The sequence below is a fragment of the Callionymus lyra genome, chromosome 1, assembly GCF_982586985.1.
Source record: "Callionymus lyra chromosome 1, fCalLyr1.hap1.1, whole genome shotgun sequence".
NCBI classification, from domain to species: domain Eukaryota; kingdom Metazoa; phylum Chordata; class Actinopteri; order Syngnathiformes; family Callionymidae; genus Callionymus; species Callionymus lyra.
Genome location: NC_141818.1, coordinates 52430791 through 52447025, shown reverse-complemented (window position 1 = coordinate 52447025; position 16235 = coordinate 52430791). Strand labels below are relative to the sequence as shown.

At 43.2% G+C, this 16235-nt stretch overlaps 2 protein-coding genes across 2 annotated transcripts in view; both read right to left on the bottom strand.

The window, feature by feature from the left end:
* commd10 (COMM domain containing 10) overlaps positions 1-16235 on the bottom strand; it is a 92631-nt gene that overhangs the window by 62697 nt on the left and 13699 nt on the right. The window contains exon 5 of the mRNA XM_087812432.1: positions 9757-9867. Within this exon, the coding sequence (XP_087668558.1) occupies positions 9757-9867 (111 nt within the window). The remainder of the gene's footprint in view (positions 1-9756; positions 9868-16235) is intronic.
* LOC148090112 (E3 ubiquitin/ISG15 ligase TRIM25-like) lies at positions 11623-13639 on the bottom strand. Its single transcript, XM_087812333.1, has one exon. It carries the CDS (start codon positions 13463-13465, stop codon positions 11846-11848), a length of 1620 nt encoding a protein of 539 aa, XP_087668459.1. The 5' UTR covers positions 13466-13639; the 3' UTR covers positions 11623-11845.

Here is a 16235-nt window from a genome sequence, read left to right as displayed (position 1 = left end):
TTCTTGAAGGAGTCAGTCGATCATCAAGCGCAAAGAGAGAGAAGATCGTTTCAAAGCTTAGGAGCAACAGTCTGGAAGGATTTCTCTCCTCTGGTCCGGAAGTTCAGGAACCATCAGTAGATTCTGATCCACAGACCTCAGAGCCCGAGCTGGGGTGTAAGTCTGGACCAGAATTTTAAAATGATCCTGAAAGAAACTGGCAGCCAGTGAAGAGTTTGAAGGAGAAATGTGAGTTCTTCTACTAGAGCGGCTCAGAATTCTGGCTGCAGAGTTTTGTATGAACTGCAGGAGAGACACATCCTTCTTTACCAAGTGGTTGGTAAATATGATAATATAGTTTTACCAATCATTTATCAATACTTTTCAATCACTTTCTTCTACCGCTCTGGTTATTAATAAAGTGTATCTGATTCTGATTACCCCACTGTGGAACAAACAAAGAAACCCTTATCTTATCTTAACACTCCTTTCATGGAACTGACACAGAAACTTCAACTTTCCAGTCTCACGATCCATAGAAAAGTTGGGGATTCATCCGTCGACAGCTAGCATCCATTCTCCTGGCATTACTTGTCAACAAAACTCCACGAAGGAACCTTTCACGGAACACAAAGAGTCACATCAAAGAGCTCGGACGTGGGTGAGGCGGCGTGACAAGACGGAGGAGGAAGGAATCGTACTACCAACCCCCCCGACGACGACAGTGCCAGGCTGCGACCCACTTGTTCTGATTATTTCAAGGAACCACTAAAGGCCTATGGCTCATATCCCATCCCTCGTATTGACATTATATCCCGGCGCAGACGCACATAAAGGCACTAAAGTAAACACACTTGTCGACTCCATTCAGGAGGAATGGCGCGACAATGGCACGTCATTAAAAAAAACCCCACATCTGCTGGTGATGAAACAGTCTGTTGAATATCACAAATATTTGCCACATGCGTGAAAAGTCGATCTTTACTCGCAGCGCACGCCTATCAGCCGTCTTTCTGCGCCGTGAATGCAGGTGATTTGTCATCTTGGCTCCGAGCGGCGGCAATCAGCGCGTCTTGTTAAAAAACCCGAAAATAGAGTTCTCATCTTGGCACGGTTCAGCCAAGAGGCAGAGAGTCTCTTAAAAAAAAAAAACTCAGAAAATGAAGGAATACAACGCTGGAAAAGTGCTCCGTTGCTCCCGGCGACGACACATTATCTGGGGAACTAATGACGGCCTCGCCAACGCCGTGGCAGACAAAACAGCCCGGGATCACCGGAGGGACATAAAAGATGGGCGACTCAAAAAAAGGAAGGGGAGGTTAAATCAGGGAGATTTAAATGAGAGTCAACGGTGGATGTTTTGGGGGGTCGATTGGTGCGTCTATCTGGGGTGTCAAGCATGTACCTCGGGGGCGCGCTTAACAACGTCCAAACATCCCCAAGGCGCCTTTTCGGAGGCAAAAGAATCTGGGAAAAGGGGAACTGGCCGAGGGAAATACGAGGAGGTCGGGGGGGCTGAATGCGAGAAGGAGATATAGAGAGTGTGTAATAGGGGAGAGAATCAATGGGTACCCCCTCAGGCAAATAAAACCATGACATCATCCGGTGGCAAAAAGCAAGTGTGGGGGACGAGTAGGGCGAAAGAGAGAGAGACTAAAAGTACCCACCATTCTCAGGGGCCATCCTCTGGAATGGATAAGAGGCGAGACAATGAGTGCCCGATGAATGGGATCCCAAATCCCACAGGAGGAAAACAAATCACCAATGGGAAAGAGGGAGAGCGACGGAGAGATGGAGAAATATACCGGGGAGTCTGAAAAAGATGGGGCGCACAAAGCAACAAAGCATCTGGGGACATGTAGAGCAAGACAAGTAGAGACTAAGACAAAGCTGTCTTTGTCCCTTTGGCTGGCTGGTGGGTGGCGGAGGATTTGAACTTGGGACGCGTTTAAACAATCGGAGCAACCCCGATATATATTGATCCCGTGGTGTAATCCCCCCGAAATGATAAATAAAAGAGTGGATGTACTCCGGAAAAGAGTTGTTTATCGGGGGCTCCGCGACAAAGGGAGACGTGGGAGTGAGAAGCAGGGATTTATGTAACGCGTCGAGCTTTGTTGCGTGTTTTCAAAGTTCGACCTGCTTCTGCCGGTTTGATTGAGACACGCGAGGCTCGCCGTGATCGCGGCACCTCGATGCAGGAGTCGAATCAAAACGCTTAATTGCATTTCTTATCACACAGAGCGAGCAAATAAACCTCGTGCGAGCGCGTGGATGGTGTGCTTTTTTGTGAGAGTTCTCTCAGAGACGAAAAAAAAGAAAAAAAAAAAGCCTCTGTTCCCCTGTTATTACACCGGCGGTGCTGTAAACCAGAACCAAGAAAATGAATTAAAATCACAGGGGGGGGAGAAAACTCTTTCATGTGTGATGCTTAGACAACAAGATTCTTTTTTAAAAAATACAAGGAGATGCCACTGATTTGAGAGCGACGTTAACGAAACTGCTTCCATATGAGGAGCAGGAGTCTCGGTGGAAACCAGAGAACGCATGTTCAACATGAAAGACACTCGAGGATATAATGAAGTCCTGATGAACAGTAGTAAAGAAACTTCCATCACTGACGCAGGGAAACTAATACTGTAGTTTTACAAGCAACATGTTGTAATAATGAACGTAATAAATTCTGATGGTTAAGGGAATAAGGATGTGGTAAAATTGTAATTTCAATTTTTTTATTCTTTCGTGTACGTCTGACTGGAGGCAATATACTGAGATCTACTCTGCGGGGTTTCTCTTGGGGCGTCAGGGGGACCTTCTACATAAAACAGAGGATTAGGACCCGAGCTAACAGGATGTGTATCTATTAAAGAACTACCAAAATAACCATATATTTTATATTGCCATGTTTTCTCCACGATACTAAAACGATATTTTTAATGAGGTTTTTTTTATTGTATTATTTCTATTGTTCTTTGAATTTATGACACGAAACTGGGAAAGCACTGAGACAGTGCATACCTCCCCCAAGGAACTCATTTCACTTAACCCTATGAAAACATAGAGCCTCCATTTTTGCTCAACGTCAGATGGTTTAGGAATGAAGAAAATTCTACCTTCTAATGCATTAACAAATGTAGTTTTTATTTATTATTCATTTACATTTTCACACTTTACTTTTTCCCTCCTTTCTTGTGTGTAATTTTTTGAGTATATATTAATCCCTCAAAACATTTTTTTTAAGTTAGTTGAAGAAATGTTTTGAAAAAACTTGTATATACAAGAATAAAATTGCAGTTAATTTATCTTAATAAATGTCACGGCCTAATGACAAATGTCCTTTTATGGTGGGATTTTCTCGTCTTTCTTTTTTGCTTGACGGCCCCTAACAATATCTAACAATAGGTCTGTAAATACTACAACACCAGAGTCAAGTACTGGACAATACTACACATATATACTTGTTATTACACTATCACAACACCAGAGTCATGTACTGGATAATACTACACATATATACTTGTTACTACACTATCACAACACCAGAGTCAAGTACAGGACAATACTACACATATATCCTTGTTACTACACTATCACAACACCAGAGTCAAGTACTTGACAATACTACACAAATATCCGTGTTACTACACTATCACAACACCAGAGTCAAGTACTTGACAATACTACACATATATCCTTGTTACTACAGTATCACAACATCAGAGTCAAGTACTGGACAATACTACACATATATCCTTGTTACTACACTATCACAACACCAGAGTCAAGTACTGGACAATACTACACATATATCCTTGTTACTACACTATCACAACACCAGAGTCAAGTACTGGACAATACTACACATATTACCTTGTTACTACACAATCAGAACACCAGAGTCAAGTACTGGGAAACACTACACATATACTTGTTACTACACTATCACTATAAATGGTATTGTACAGCATCAACAAGTATAATAAATACACACCTGACAAGCTGCTCATCTTCCTGCCAACAAACCAAGACAATCAAGCAGAGTTTCATTTCCACAGCTGTTCCACTCTGATCAGGTAGACAAAGCTGCTAAGAAAACACCACAGAGATTGGTCCTCCAAGTGAATTTGCACTCATAAACCATTTTGCAATAAAACCCAGATAAAGTGTTCTCGGCAGATTTGTTTTGATGAAGAGCAAAGTGCATCTAAAAGCTGCAACTTCTCCAGCTTCAGATGAAAAAAAAGAAAAAAAGCCTCACACCAGCATTTATGCCACTGCTTTACAATTCATCACATCACTGACTCCACATACACTGAGTCATAGGAGCGCCATTCATCAGCTGTAATCACCCGCTCTCATTTTATCATCTTCTCCTCAGCACTTCTGTCTCCACAACAAAACACCGGCTGCACCAGAAACAAAATGTCCACACTTAAATACATATATAGGCCTAAGATTATTTTCATTGATGAGCTACAGTAATAAAAACAATTGCGGACACTATTAGGCACCGGATTATAAGGTGCACCGTCAATGAATGGCCTATTTTAGAAGTGTTTTCATAAATAGTTTGCGTTTGCTTTGGATTATAAGGCGCACAGAATAAAAGATACGGTCAAACGTTTGACTGGGGTTGTGTTATGCATCCACTAGATAAAGCTGTGCTAAAGGGAACGTCAACAAAACAGTCAGATAAAGTCAAACTTTATTAAGCGTTCTGACAACTCCATTCACTCGAATGGTAACGATGTTCAAATGGTGTTTTAAAAGGCAGCGGGCGAGAGTGGTGTTGTGAGCAGACAGTGAAGTTGAGCGCGTGTATGACGGCTAGAGCGCGCGTATATGACATGTTTAACGCGCGTGTATGACTGGTTGAGCGCGCAACAGAGTGATTTTGAGCGTACAACCACCAAGACGCACTCGCTCAAACCGGTGGCAGTAATCTTACTCCATGGACGTCCGCCATGATGTGACGTGCGTCGTAAATCCCACCCCGTGATGACGCAATGAAGTAATCCCGCCTACGGCGTTTCGGCTCAGTCGGCGCAGAGTCATGAAAGTGTTTGTAAACAAGTCACTCACCAGGTAATGTTCATATGTAAAGTGCTCCGATTATAAGGCGCACTGTCGTTTGAGAAATTTAAAGGGTTTTAAGTGCACCTTATAGTGCGGAAAATAGCTTATTTTGAAGACTGGCGAGCATAAGTTAATATCTTTCGACATCTATTGCGTGAAACCCCATAAAGGTGTGAATCACTGGTTGTTAGTAAACACTGAATAAATCATTTATCAAACATTATATTTATTATTAATATCAATTTCAGTAGGAGGACACCCTGGAAAGCATCAGGACAGATGATAGTTTATTCAAATCTATCTCACTCATCACATTAGCTATGAGCAACTGCACCACCAGGGGGAGTCAGAAACACATTTGTTCCATCGTGCGTATCTCTGCCTAAAACACGGGCGTAGAACTCAATCACACTCATTATTTTAAGAGAAGTTTGCAGCCGGAAAAAAAATAGGATATTTACCAAACTGTCTGCAAAAGGAAGTATAATCTCAATTGTTGTATCATTTCATTGCAATGATCGTAACTTCCCATCAGGATCAGGTTCACCATTACTGAGAGGTTTGGTGAGAGGGATGTGACCCTGGCATGCTGGGTATAGGATCAAATAATGACGTTAAATAATCTAAACAACTGATAAATACATGGTGAATAGTTCATGGATTTTTAGTTAAATATGAACGAAACACAAACTCTCTTTTCATTGAAACATTGACATCAGAAAATGATCTTAAACTCCGCCCACTGAAAACCCTTTGTTCTTCTGGAGATTAAATCTTGTTGACCATAACCACACCCACCCCGCTGTGATCGGTCAAGCTTGGAGGTTTGTCACTGCGCATCGTCAATTCCGCAAATCTCCAACTCCAAGGGGCTCGTTGTATAAACAAAGCAGGGCGTGATTACAGCTGGAGGAGGAGTGAAGCCATTATTACGTCATTATGGACTCTCGTAACCTCTCGTTCGTCCAGATTTCAGAGCAACTTTATAAAGTAATGAGTGTAAAACATGGTCATGATGAGGAACTTACTGCGTCTCGGAGAGAAGAACATTTACTACATGAGAGGAGAGTTGGAGTTTCAGTTGTAAACCTTTCATTTATTTCCAGATCGTGAAATGGTCTGTTTTTAAACTTTAATTTGCAACATCTAGTCAAAACCAGCACCTCCTGGTTTTCATTTGCAACCTTTGAATCCGTGTAATTGTTGTTTTTTCGGGCTGCGGCCCCGTTGTCGTGACCCGAAATTACCAAGTAGAGTTCCCAAGTTTCTCTGCCGGGGTAGAACATTTATAAAACCCCTCCTTAAGACACCGAGACGCCCATCAACGCCTCGTCACGCGGTGGGGCGACAGAGATGTGACGCGCAGTGACAGCCCTCTCCAGGGGGAGCACTAATGAAGAAAGAAGTCAGTCGGACGAGAGCCGCTCAAAGTTCCCCCTTATTCCAGCTCCAAGCGATCAATAAAGCACAGAAACTTCTCCTCTTTAATATCCTTCCCTCTCACGATCATCATCTTCTATTCTACTCCCAACTCCTGAGATGATGTACAACTTGAGAATGTGTAGAATGTGTAAACACACGATAACAGATGGAAGTGAAACGTCAAAAATCAGCGGCCGGAGAGGAACCCGAGGGCCACAACTGTGAGGCAACAGCACCCCCTACCGGCGGGTGCAGGATAATCTCCTGAGCGACGCTCAAGTGAGTCTGATCCTTTTTTTGAAGGCTTGTTTCAGCCTCCAGCTCTCTCCTCCCACATGAGGGAATTCTGGAAGTGGATTTAAATAAATTAATGCCTCCTCTTTCACTCGCCTTGGGAAACCAGGACGAGGGGAAAAAAAAAAAAAAAAACTCACAAGGATATAGGAAAACGTTGCATATATATCTATTTATACGTCTGAACATAAATACGTTTATGGCCGACAGGCAACCATTGGAAGACGTGTCAATACGTCGTGACTAATTCCACACACTTTAGGCAGAACCCGGGTCTCCGGGGACGGAACACAAAGCAGTTTGAGGAGCAGACTCTCATAATGGTCTTGAGCATCAGATGCTCGCAGCGACAGATCAAGCCCAGGGTTGACTCATAAAGTGTGTTTTAATCGCCTCGATGTTTGAAGCATCCTTGACGACACACAGATGTGCAGCGAGGTCAGCTGCTCGCGCACCTCGTCCACAACCGTTTAAGGAGAATTTAAGGTGCGTTTTGTTTGTTGAGTAACAGCTGCTCTGGAGGAAAACATGACGGAATATTGAAAAAAATAAAACCTTTTTGTGTTTATTCACATGTTTTTGGTCTTTAATTTGTTATGTTTAGTTGTTAAATCACGATAAATTGACATATTTTGTTCCAGTTTTCGGCCTAACAATGGTGTGTCTACACAAACAGAGTTTGTGTGTTTGTGTTAATGTTTTTACATGTGTGTGCGCAGGTTTGTGCATGTGTGGTGGTTTTTTTAATTTTGTTTTTGTGAATTTGTTTGTGCGAGTTTGTAGAAGTGTGTTCGCGCATATGTGTGCGTGTTTGTGCAGGTGTCTCTTTGTGCATGTGTGTGTGTGTTTGTGAATGTGTTTCAGTTTGTGCATGTTAGTGTGTATATGTGTGCATATGTGTGCATGTTTGTGCAGGTGTCTCTTTGTGCATGTGTGTGTGTGTTTGTGAATGTGTTTCAGTTTGTGCATGTTAGTGTGTATATGTGTGCATGTGTGTGTATATTTGTAAATGTGTGTGTGCATGTTTGTGCATCTGTCTGTATTTGTAAATGTGAGTGTGCGCGTTCGTAGACGTGTGTGTTTGTGCATATGTGTGTAGATGGGTGTGTTCGTGCATATGTGTGTGCTTGTGCATATGTGTGTGTTTGTGCATATGTGTGTAGATGGGTGGGTTCATGCATATGTGTGTGCTTGTGCATATGTGTGTGTTTGTGCATATGTGTGTAGATGGGTGGGTTCATGCATATGTGTGTGTTTGTGCATATGTGTGTGCGTGTTCGTAGATGTGTGCGTTTGTGCATATGTGTTTAGATGTGTGTGTGTTTGTGCATGTGTGTGTTTGTGCACGTGTGTGTGTTTGTGCATATGTGTGTGTTTGTGCATATGTGTGTGCGTGTTCGTAGATGTGTGCGTTTGTGCATATGTGTTTAGATGTGTGTGTGTGTTTGTGCACGTGTGTGTGTTTGTGCATGTGTGTGTGTTTGTGCATATGTGTGTGCGTGTTTGTAGATGTGTGCGTTTGTGCATATGTGTTTAGATGTGTGTGTTTGTGCATGTGTGTGTTTGTGCACGTGTGTGTGTTTGTGCATATGTGTGTGTTTGTGCATATGTGTGCGTTTGTGCATGTGTTTAGATGTGTGTGTGTGTTTGTGCACGTGTGTGTGTTTGTGCATGTGTGTGTGTTTGTGCATATGTGTGTGCGTGTTCGTAGATGTGTGCGTTTGTGCATATGTGTTTAGATGTGTGTGTGTGTTTGTGCACGTGTGTGTGTTTGTGCATATGTGTGTGTTTGTGCATATGTGTGTGCGTGTTCGTAGATGTGTGCGTTTGTGCATATGTGTTTAGATGTGTGTGTGTTTGTGCACGTGTGTGTGTTTGTGCATGTGTGTGTGTTTGTGCATATGTGTGTGTTTGTGCATATGTGTGTGCGTGTTCGTAGATGTGTGCGTTTGTGCATATGTGTTTAGATGTATGTGTGTGTTTGTGTATGTGTGGTCTGTGCATGTGTGTGTCTATGCATGTGTGTTTGTAGATGTGTGTGTGTGTGTGTTTATTGTTGACAGTAGGAGAAACATGTATTCGCAGCACAAAGACATTCCCGACGGCCTCACAGTTCAACCAATAGATACCAGATTGTCCGAAGAAGGATCAGATTGTTTCCCACACTTTCTTGTCACTTGCCAGGAACAGAAAAAACAAACACAAAAACTAGCCTCACACATGGCCGGCTCTCAAAGTTTTCCTCCAATGATAACAAGTCCGGGGGGAGAGAGCCGGGGTCGGGGCTCGAACCAGCAACATCGCTGCCCAGGATCCTGTAAGTGCTGGTCGAGCTAATTAAACGTGGATCCGTGAAAACACATTCAAGCTCCATCGATTTCCGCCTGATGCCTCGTTTTCAAGCCGTCGTGTTGTTGTGTAGCAGAGAAAAGAAAATTGCTGGAAATGCTCAGGAGAGCAGATTGTGCTCCACATTCATGTTACAAACCCACAAATAAATGGACGTTCTGGCTTCAAAGTTAAGCCTCCAAGAGAGCAGCGAGACCCTGGAGGTTCGGTTAACAAGCTCCCCGATCGTTGTTTTTTTTTGTTTTTTCAAATCACTAACTGTGCAGCCAGATGTGCGTCTGCAGCAGGTCGACACACACACACACACACACACACACACACACACACACACACACACACACACACACACACACACACACACACACACACACACACACACACACACACACACTCACACACGGGGGATCCACAGTGATGGCTATTAAAAGCATGGATTAGAAAATAGTTTGACTTACGATCAAACCACAGGTTCTCTATCTTTGTATTAGAGTAAAAACTGAACTGGAACCAGTTGTTATGAGTGTGTGTGTGTGTGTGTGTGTGTGTGTGTGTGTGTGTGTGTGTGTGTGTGTGTGTGTGTGTGTGTGTGTGTGTGGGGGTGTGTGCGTGTGCGTGTGTGTGTGTGTGTGTACTCACCGCAGAGCCTTCGCTGTGGAGGCCCAGTTGCAGGACAGCACTGGGAGACTTCAGCCGGGCCTGACTCGACTGCGCCATCTGCAGGTTCAACTGCCAGCCGACACTCTGCAGCTGAAACAAGCGTCGACAGAACATCAAAGCTTCTCTTGTGTCGTCAATGGAATCAACGTGAAAACAAACGCACAACATGCTCTGACGGTTTCATAAAATACAACAAAGTCTTCATGATCGCACAATGATTGTGTTTGTGTTGTGAACACTTCACGTCTTGATGGACTTGATCATCTTAATCGTGTGAGTTTCTGTTTGTGCATGTGTGTGTGCTTGTTTGTGCTTTTTTGTGTGTGTATTTGTACATTTGTGTACTTGTGCTATGACTGTTTGCATGCGTGTGCATGTTTGCGCTTGTGTGTGTGCATGATTGTGCTTGTGTTTGTGCATGATTGTGCTTGTTTGTGTGTGTATTTGTACATTTGTGTACTTGTGTTATGACTGTTTGCATGCGTGTGCATGTTTGCGTGTGTGTGTGCATGATTGTGCTTGTGTTTGTGCATGTTTGTGCTTGTTTGTGTGTGTATTTGTACATTTGTGTACTTGTGCTAGCAATGTTAGCATGCGTGTGCATGTTTGTGCGTGTGTAGTGTTAGATTGGAAATTATTATACACTATACGTATGCGCCAGACTTAAATGAATGCTAAAAGATAATCAAAATATAAAGTATAGGTTACTGGCTTCATCTAGGAGCTTGGACGTTTGAATACACATTCCCAGTCAACATTTCACTCCAGACTGACACACTGTTTTCGGGGCAAGCTTGGAACAGACGTAGAGTCAAGACAACGGTTATTCAAACGTGTTTTTCTGCCCTTTTCACACCTTGGGTCGTGGATCAAAATAACAAAGCAGGGACACACCCAGGAGGGGGGGGGGCTAGGAGACAGTTACCTCCACCGAAGAGCATTTGCATGATTGGAAAAGGAAGCAAAGTTGGAGGAGCTCTCCACAGGAGATCGTGACACAGGGAGTTTGAGGGAACCAATAGGGCGATAGGGGGAGGACCTCTGGGCCCGCAAATTTGCCTTGAATAGAGCAATGTTATTATTGTTCGGGACGGTCTTTCCCGGAGCTATTGACCTGTAGAGCTGCCGGCAAAGAGCGCGTCCGATCGATCGTAAAAGTTTGTATCTTTGTTTGACTTGAAGCGGCGAATAAATGACCCGCTACACTCTGCATTGACCTCTTTTCTCCATAAAGCAAAGTATTAAGACCCGGAGGTGACGTCGTGTTGGAGCGACGGAAACGGACTCCAGTTTTATCCGTTTTAGTAGGTGGGTGTGTGTGTGTGTGTGTAAATGTTTGTTATGTGACTGTGTACATGTTTGTGCTTGTGTCTGTGTGTGTTTGTGCTTGTGTGTGCGTGTTTGATTTTGTGAAAGTGTGTGTGGGTGTTTGTGCCAGGACTGCATGCATGTGTGTACATGTGTGTGCGCATATATGTTTGCATGTTTGTGCATACGTGTGTGCTTGTGTGTGTATGAATATTTGTGTGTGTTAATATTTGTGTGTGTGCTTGTGTGTGTGCCTGTGAATTTTTGTGTGTGTATGTTTGTTTGTTTGCAAGTGTGAGCATGAGTGTGTGTGTGTGTGTGGTCAAAAGGATCATATAGACTTCTCAGTACATTTATTAGGGGGAGGTCAAAGGTCAACTCCATCAGATCAAGGAAAATTTCTATGTGACAATTTAAATGATTCATATCATATTAACATGAGTGAACTTTGTCTCTATTTTATTTATTTTTCTTTTGTATTATTATAGTTGTGTTGAGGTGAATTGTGTCAGTAAAAACAACAACAACACACTCGTCTGATCATGATGGAGTTTATTAAAGAAGATTCGAGTCACAAGAAGACACTCTCGTCACCATCAGTAAGAATCTAAATCACTCAGAGATGCTGGACAATAAAGTCACATGACGTCACCGTGTCTTCACTGCAGCACAAACGACAAACGTTCTCAGAGACTTTCATCCAAACATTGAAGCTTCATGTGATCATGTCACTCCTGGAGACTCACAATCTCACTGTCGTCTACTTCAGCTTCACAAACTCACACGAGGATGAAAAAAAAACCCTGACTCCAGCATGAAGAGGTTGAGAGAACCTGGTCTGGACTCTGTGGAGGAGAGTCATGGTCTCAGAGACGCTGTAGAAGCACAGAAGACCTGCAGAGTGATCCAGGTACACCCCCACTGTGGAGGGTCTGACTCTGGAGACTTTACTTGTGACGTTGTTGTGTATAAATGAACAACCAGAGTTGTGACAATATACACACCAAGATTTGTCATTTTCTCCAAATAAATGTTCTTCTCCTGATCTGCTGATGTTCTTGTATGAAACTGCTACATGAACATATCCTGTTGTCTTCACCTCCCAGTAACAACGTCCAGTCAGAGACTCTTGACTCAAGACCTGATAACAAGTGAATCTCTCTGGATGATCAGGACGAGGCGGACTTCTCCCCATGTTTGTCACTTTCTTGTTTCCTTCAGACAACATCAACCTTGAGTGTGCAGTGTTTGGATCCAGAGTGATGTCCTGTGTTTGTGTGAGGAACTGCTCTCTCTCTGGATGGATCATCAGTGAGATGTTGGTCCACGTGTCTCTCAGAAGGTCCTGGACTTGGTCTCTGCAGGCTGACACGGCTGCTGTTACTTCCTCGAAGCGACGGTGAGTTTGCTGAAGGGTCGTGGAGGAGGTCGTGTCTTCACTGACCTCTGAGAGTGAGGTCGTGTCTTCACTGACCTCTGAGAGTGAGGTCGTGTCTTCACTGACCTCTGAGAGTGAGGTCAAGTTCTTCAGGAAGACGCTGTGACTGTCGGTGAGTGACAGCTGCTGCAGCTCAGCATCTTTCTTCTTCAGCTCAGAGATCTCCTGCTCCAGCTGCTCCTGAAGTCCTCGTACTCGAGCGGCTTCAGTCTCCTCCAGAGATCTGATCATCTGAAACATCTGGTCGTGGGTCTCTTGATTGGTCTTCACTGCTTCATCAGCAGAGACTCTGATGTTCTTCTCCTCCTGCTGAAGCAGCTTCACTTCCTTCTCTCTCTTCTGGATCTTCTGATGGATCCTTCCTCGACTCTGATCCACGTCTTTCTCTCTCTCTCTCCTCTCTGCTGCCGCCGAGACGATGACATGATCTTTGTGTTGGTCCACAGCACAGAGATGGCAGATGAGCTGCTGATCAGAACGACAGAACATCTTCTTCTCCTCCTCGTGTTGAGGGCAGATCATCTCCTGCAGATGCTTGGACGGCTGGACCAGCTTGTGTCTCCTGAAGGCCGGAGCTTCTCGATGAGTCTGGAGGTGAAGGTCACAGTAGGAGACCAGACACACCAGACAGGACTGGAGGGCTTTCATCTTCCTCCCAGTGCACACGTCACAGGTCACATCTTCAGGTCCAGCAGAGCAGAGGTCCTCAGCTGCTCCAGTCTTCTTCAGCTCCTCCACTAACTCTGCTAACACGGTGTTCTTCTGCAGGACAGGTCTCTCGCTGAAGCTCCGTCTGCACTGAGGACACTCGTAGATGTTCTTGTCCTGCCAGTGACCTTCAACACAGGTCTTACAGTAGTTGTGTCCACAGGGAAGAGAGACTGGATCCTTCAGTAGATCCAGACAGATGGAACAAGATCTCAGATCAACTCTAGTCTCCATGTCTCTGCGACTGAAACACTCCTTCACAGGTGAACACTTTTATCCTCTCAGTCACATGATGCTGCTTCAATCTGATCTGACCTGTTGATCCACATATTATCAAACTTCCCCGAAAGACATGATGATCTCGACAATGACTTCAACACACCTTGATTATCTAAGACAGAGGGTATGTGTGTGTGTGCTTGAGTGTGCGTAAGTAAGTACGTTTTAATTGTGTACGTGTGTGGTTGAATGTGTGTGTGTGTAATTGAGTGCGTGTGTGCTTGCTTGAGTTTTTGTGCCCGTACGTGCGTGCTAGAGTGTAAGTATGTACGTTTTATGCAAGCTTGTATGTGTGGACATACAGTGGTATGAAAAAGTTTGGGCACCCCTGTACATTTTCATGATTTTCTTTTATAAATCATTGGTTGTTTGGATAAAAAAATCCAGTTAAATATATCTTATAGGAGACAAACACAGTGATATTTGAGAAGTGAAATAAAGTTTATATGATTTACAGAAAGTGTGCAAGAATTATTTAAACAAAATTAGGCATGTGCATAAATTTAGGCATCACAAAAGAAAAATTACTCAATATTTTGTGCATCTTCTTCAGAAACAACAGCCTCTAAACGCTTCCTATAGCTTCCAATTAGGATCTGGATTCTGGTGGAAGGTATTTTGGATCATTCTTCTTTACAGATCCTCTCCAGTTCAGTCAGGTTCGATGGTTTCATGGACCGCCCGCTTTAAATCACACCATAACTTTTCAATAATATTCAGGTCTGGGGACTGAGATCATTCCAGAACGTTATACTTGTTCCTCTGCATGAACGCCTTAGTAGATTTTGAGCAGTGTTTAGGATCATTGTCTTGTTGAAAGATCCAGCCCCAGCGCAACTTCAACTTTGTTACTGATTCCTGGACATTGTTCTCCAGAATCTGCTGATATTAAGAGGAATCCATGCGCCCCTCAACTTTAACAAGGTTCCCCTGCACTGGCCACACACAGCATGATGGAACCACCACCAAACTTTACTTTAGGCAGCAAGTTCTTTTCTTGGAATGCTGTGTTATTTTTCCGCCATGCATAACGCCCCTGGTTATGCCCAAATAACTCTATTTTAGTTTCATCAGTCCACAGCCCCTTATTCCAAAATTAAGCTGGCTTGTTCAAATGTGCTTTAGCATACCTCAAGCGTCTGTTTGTGGCGTGTGCAGAGAAAAGGCTTTTTCCGCATTACTCTTCCATAAAGAATCTCATGTGTAAAGTGTTCTGAATAGTTGAACGATGCACAGCGACACCAGCTGCAGCAAGTTGATGTTAAGGTCTTTGGAGCTGGTCTGTGGGTTGACTGTGACTGTTCTCACCATCCTGCGCCTCCGTTTATCTGAGATTTTCCTTGGGTGCCTAAATTTATGCACATGCCTAATTTTGTTTAAATAATTCTTGCACACCTTTTGAAAATCATATACATTTTATTTCACTTTTCAAATATCACTGTGTTTGTCTCCTATAAGATATATTTAAATGGATTTTTTTATACAAACAACCAATGATTTATAAAGGAAAATCATGAAAATATACAGGGGTGCCCAAACTTTTTCATACCACTGTATGTGTGCGGGTTTGAGTGTGTAAGTAAGTATGTAAGTAATTTTTTATTTGTATAGCGCTTTTCCAGACCAGGGTCACAAAGCGCTTAAACAATCAAAACAATATTCAATAAAGTATATACTTTAAAGGTCAAGATAAAAATGATAACACAACAGGAGTTCCAGAAAATCAAGGAAAAGCCTGAACAAATAAAAACGTCTTAAGATGTTTCTTAAAGGAGTCAGTAGATCCATCAAGTGCAAAGAGAGAGGAAGATCGTTCCAAAGCTTAGGAGCAACAGCCTGGAAGGATTTCTCTCCTCTGGTCCTGAACCGTGTGCGTGGAACCATCAGTAGATTCTGATCCACAGACCTCAGAGCCCGAGCTGGGGTGTAAGGCTGGATCAGATCTGAAAGTAATAGATCTGAAAGTAAGAACCAGAATTTTAAAGTTGATCCTAAAAGAAACTGGAAGCCAGGGAAGAGTTTTAAGGATCGGAGAAATGTGAGTTCTTCTACTTGAGCTGGTCAGAATTCTTTCTGCAGAGTTCTGAATCAACTGCAGGCGAGACAGCTCCTTCTTGTTAGGACATGAAAACAAACTGTTGCAATAGTTCAGGTGAGAAGACACAAACGCATGGATTACAAGCTCCAGATCATGTTATGACAACATTTTCCTAGGTTTAGGGATTTTTCTCAGTTGAAGGAAACAGTTTCTGGTCAGTTTTCTGCAGTGTTGAACAAGAGACATGTCTTTATCAAAGACAACACCCAGGTTTCTCAGGCTCAATTTGACAGACTGACCTAAGTCACCCAAGTAGACTCAACCCTTGAACCTTATCATCAGGAGCAATCACCAGTGTTTCAGTTTTGTCCACATTTAGCTGCAAAGTGTTTTCACTCATTGTTTGATTTCTAGCAAACAATTGACTAAGCTGTTCAGCCTATGGGTCTCAGTTGGATCAAAAGAGCAGTAGAGCTGGATGTCATCAGCAAAAATGTGATAAGAAACATCAGGAAATCTCTGAATAATTTTACCGACGGGAATCAAGTACAGCAAAAACAATAAAGGACCCAGAACAGAACCTTGAGGGACTCCACACAACAGATGATTCAGACCTCATTTGATTGGCAGATACACTAAAACTGCGCCCAGAAAGGTAAGATGAGAACCATTCTAACACAGACCCAG

Excerpts from the sequence above, each read along its gene's own strand:
- LOC148090112 (XM_087812333.1), bottom strand. The coding sequence starts at position 13,465 with ATGGAGACTAGAGTTGATCTGAGATCTTGTTCCATCTGTCTGGATCTA.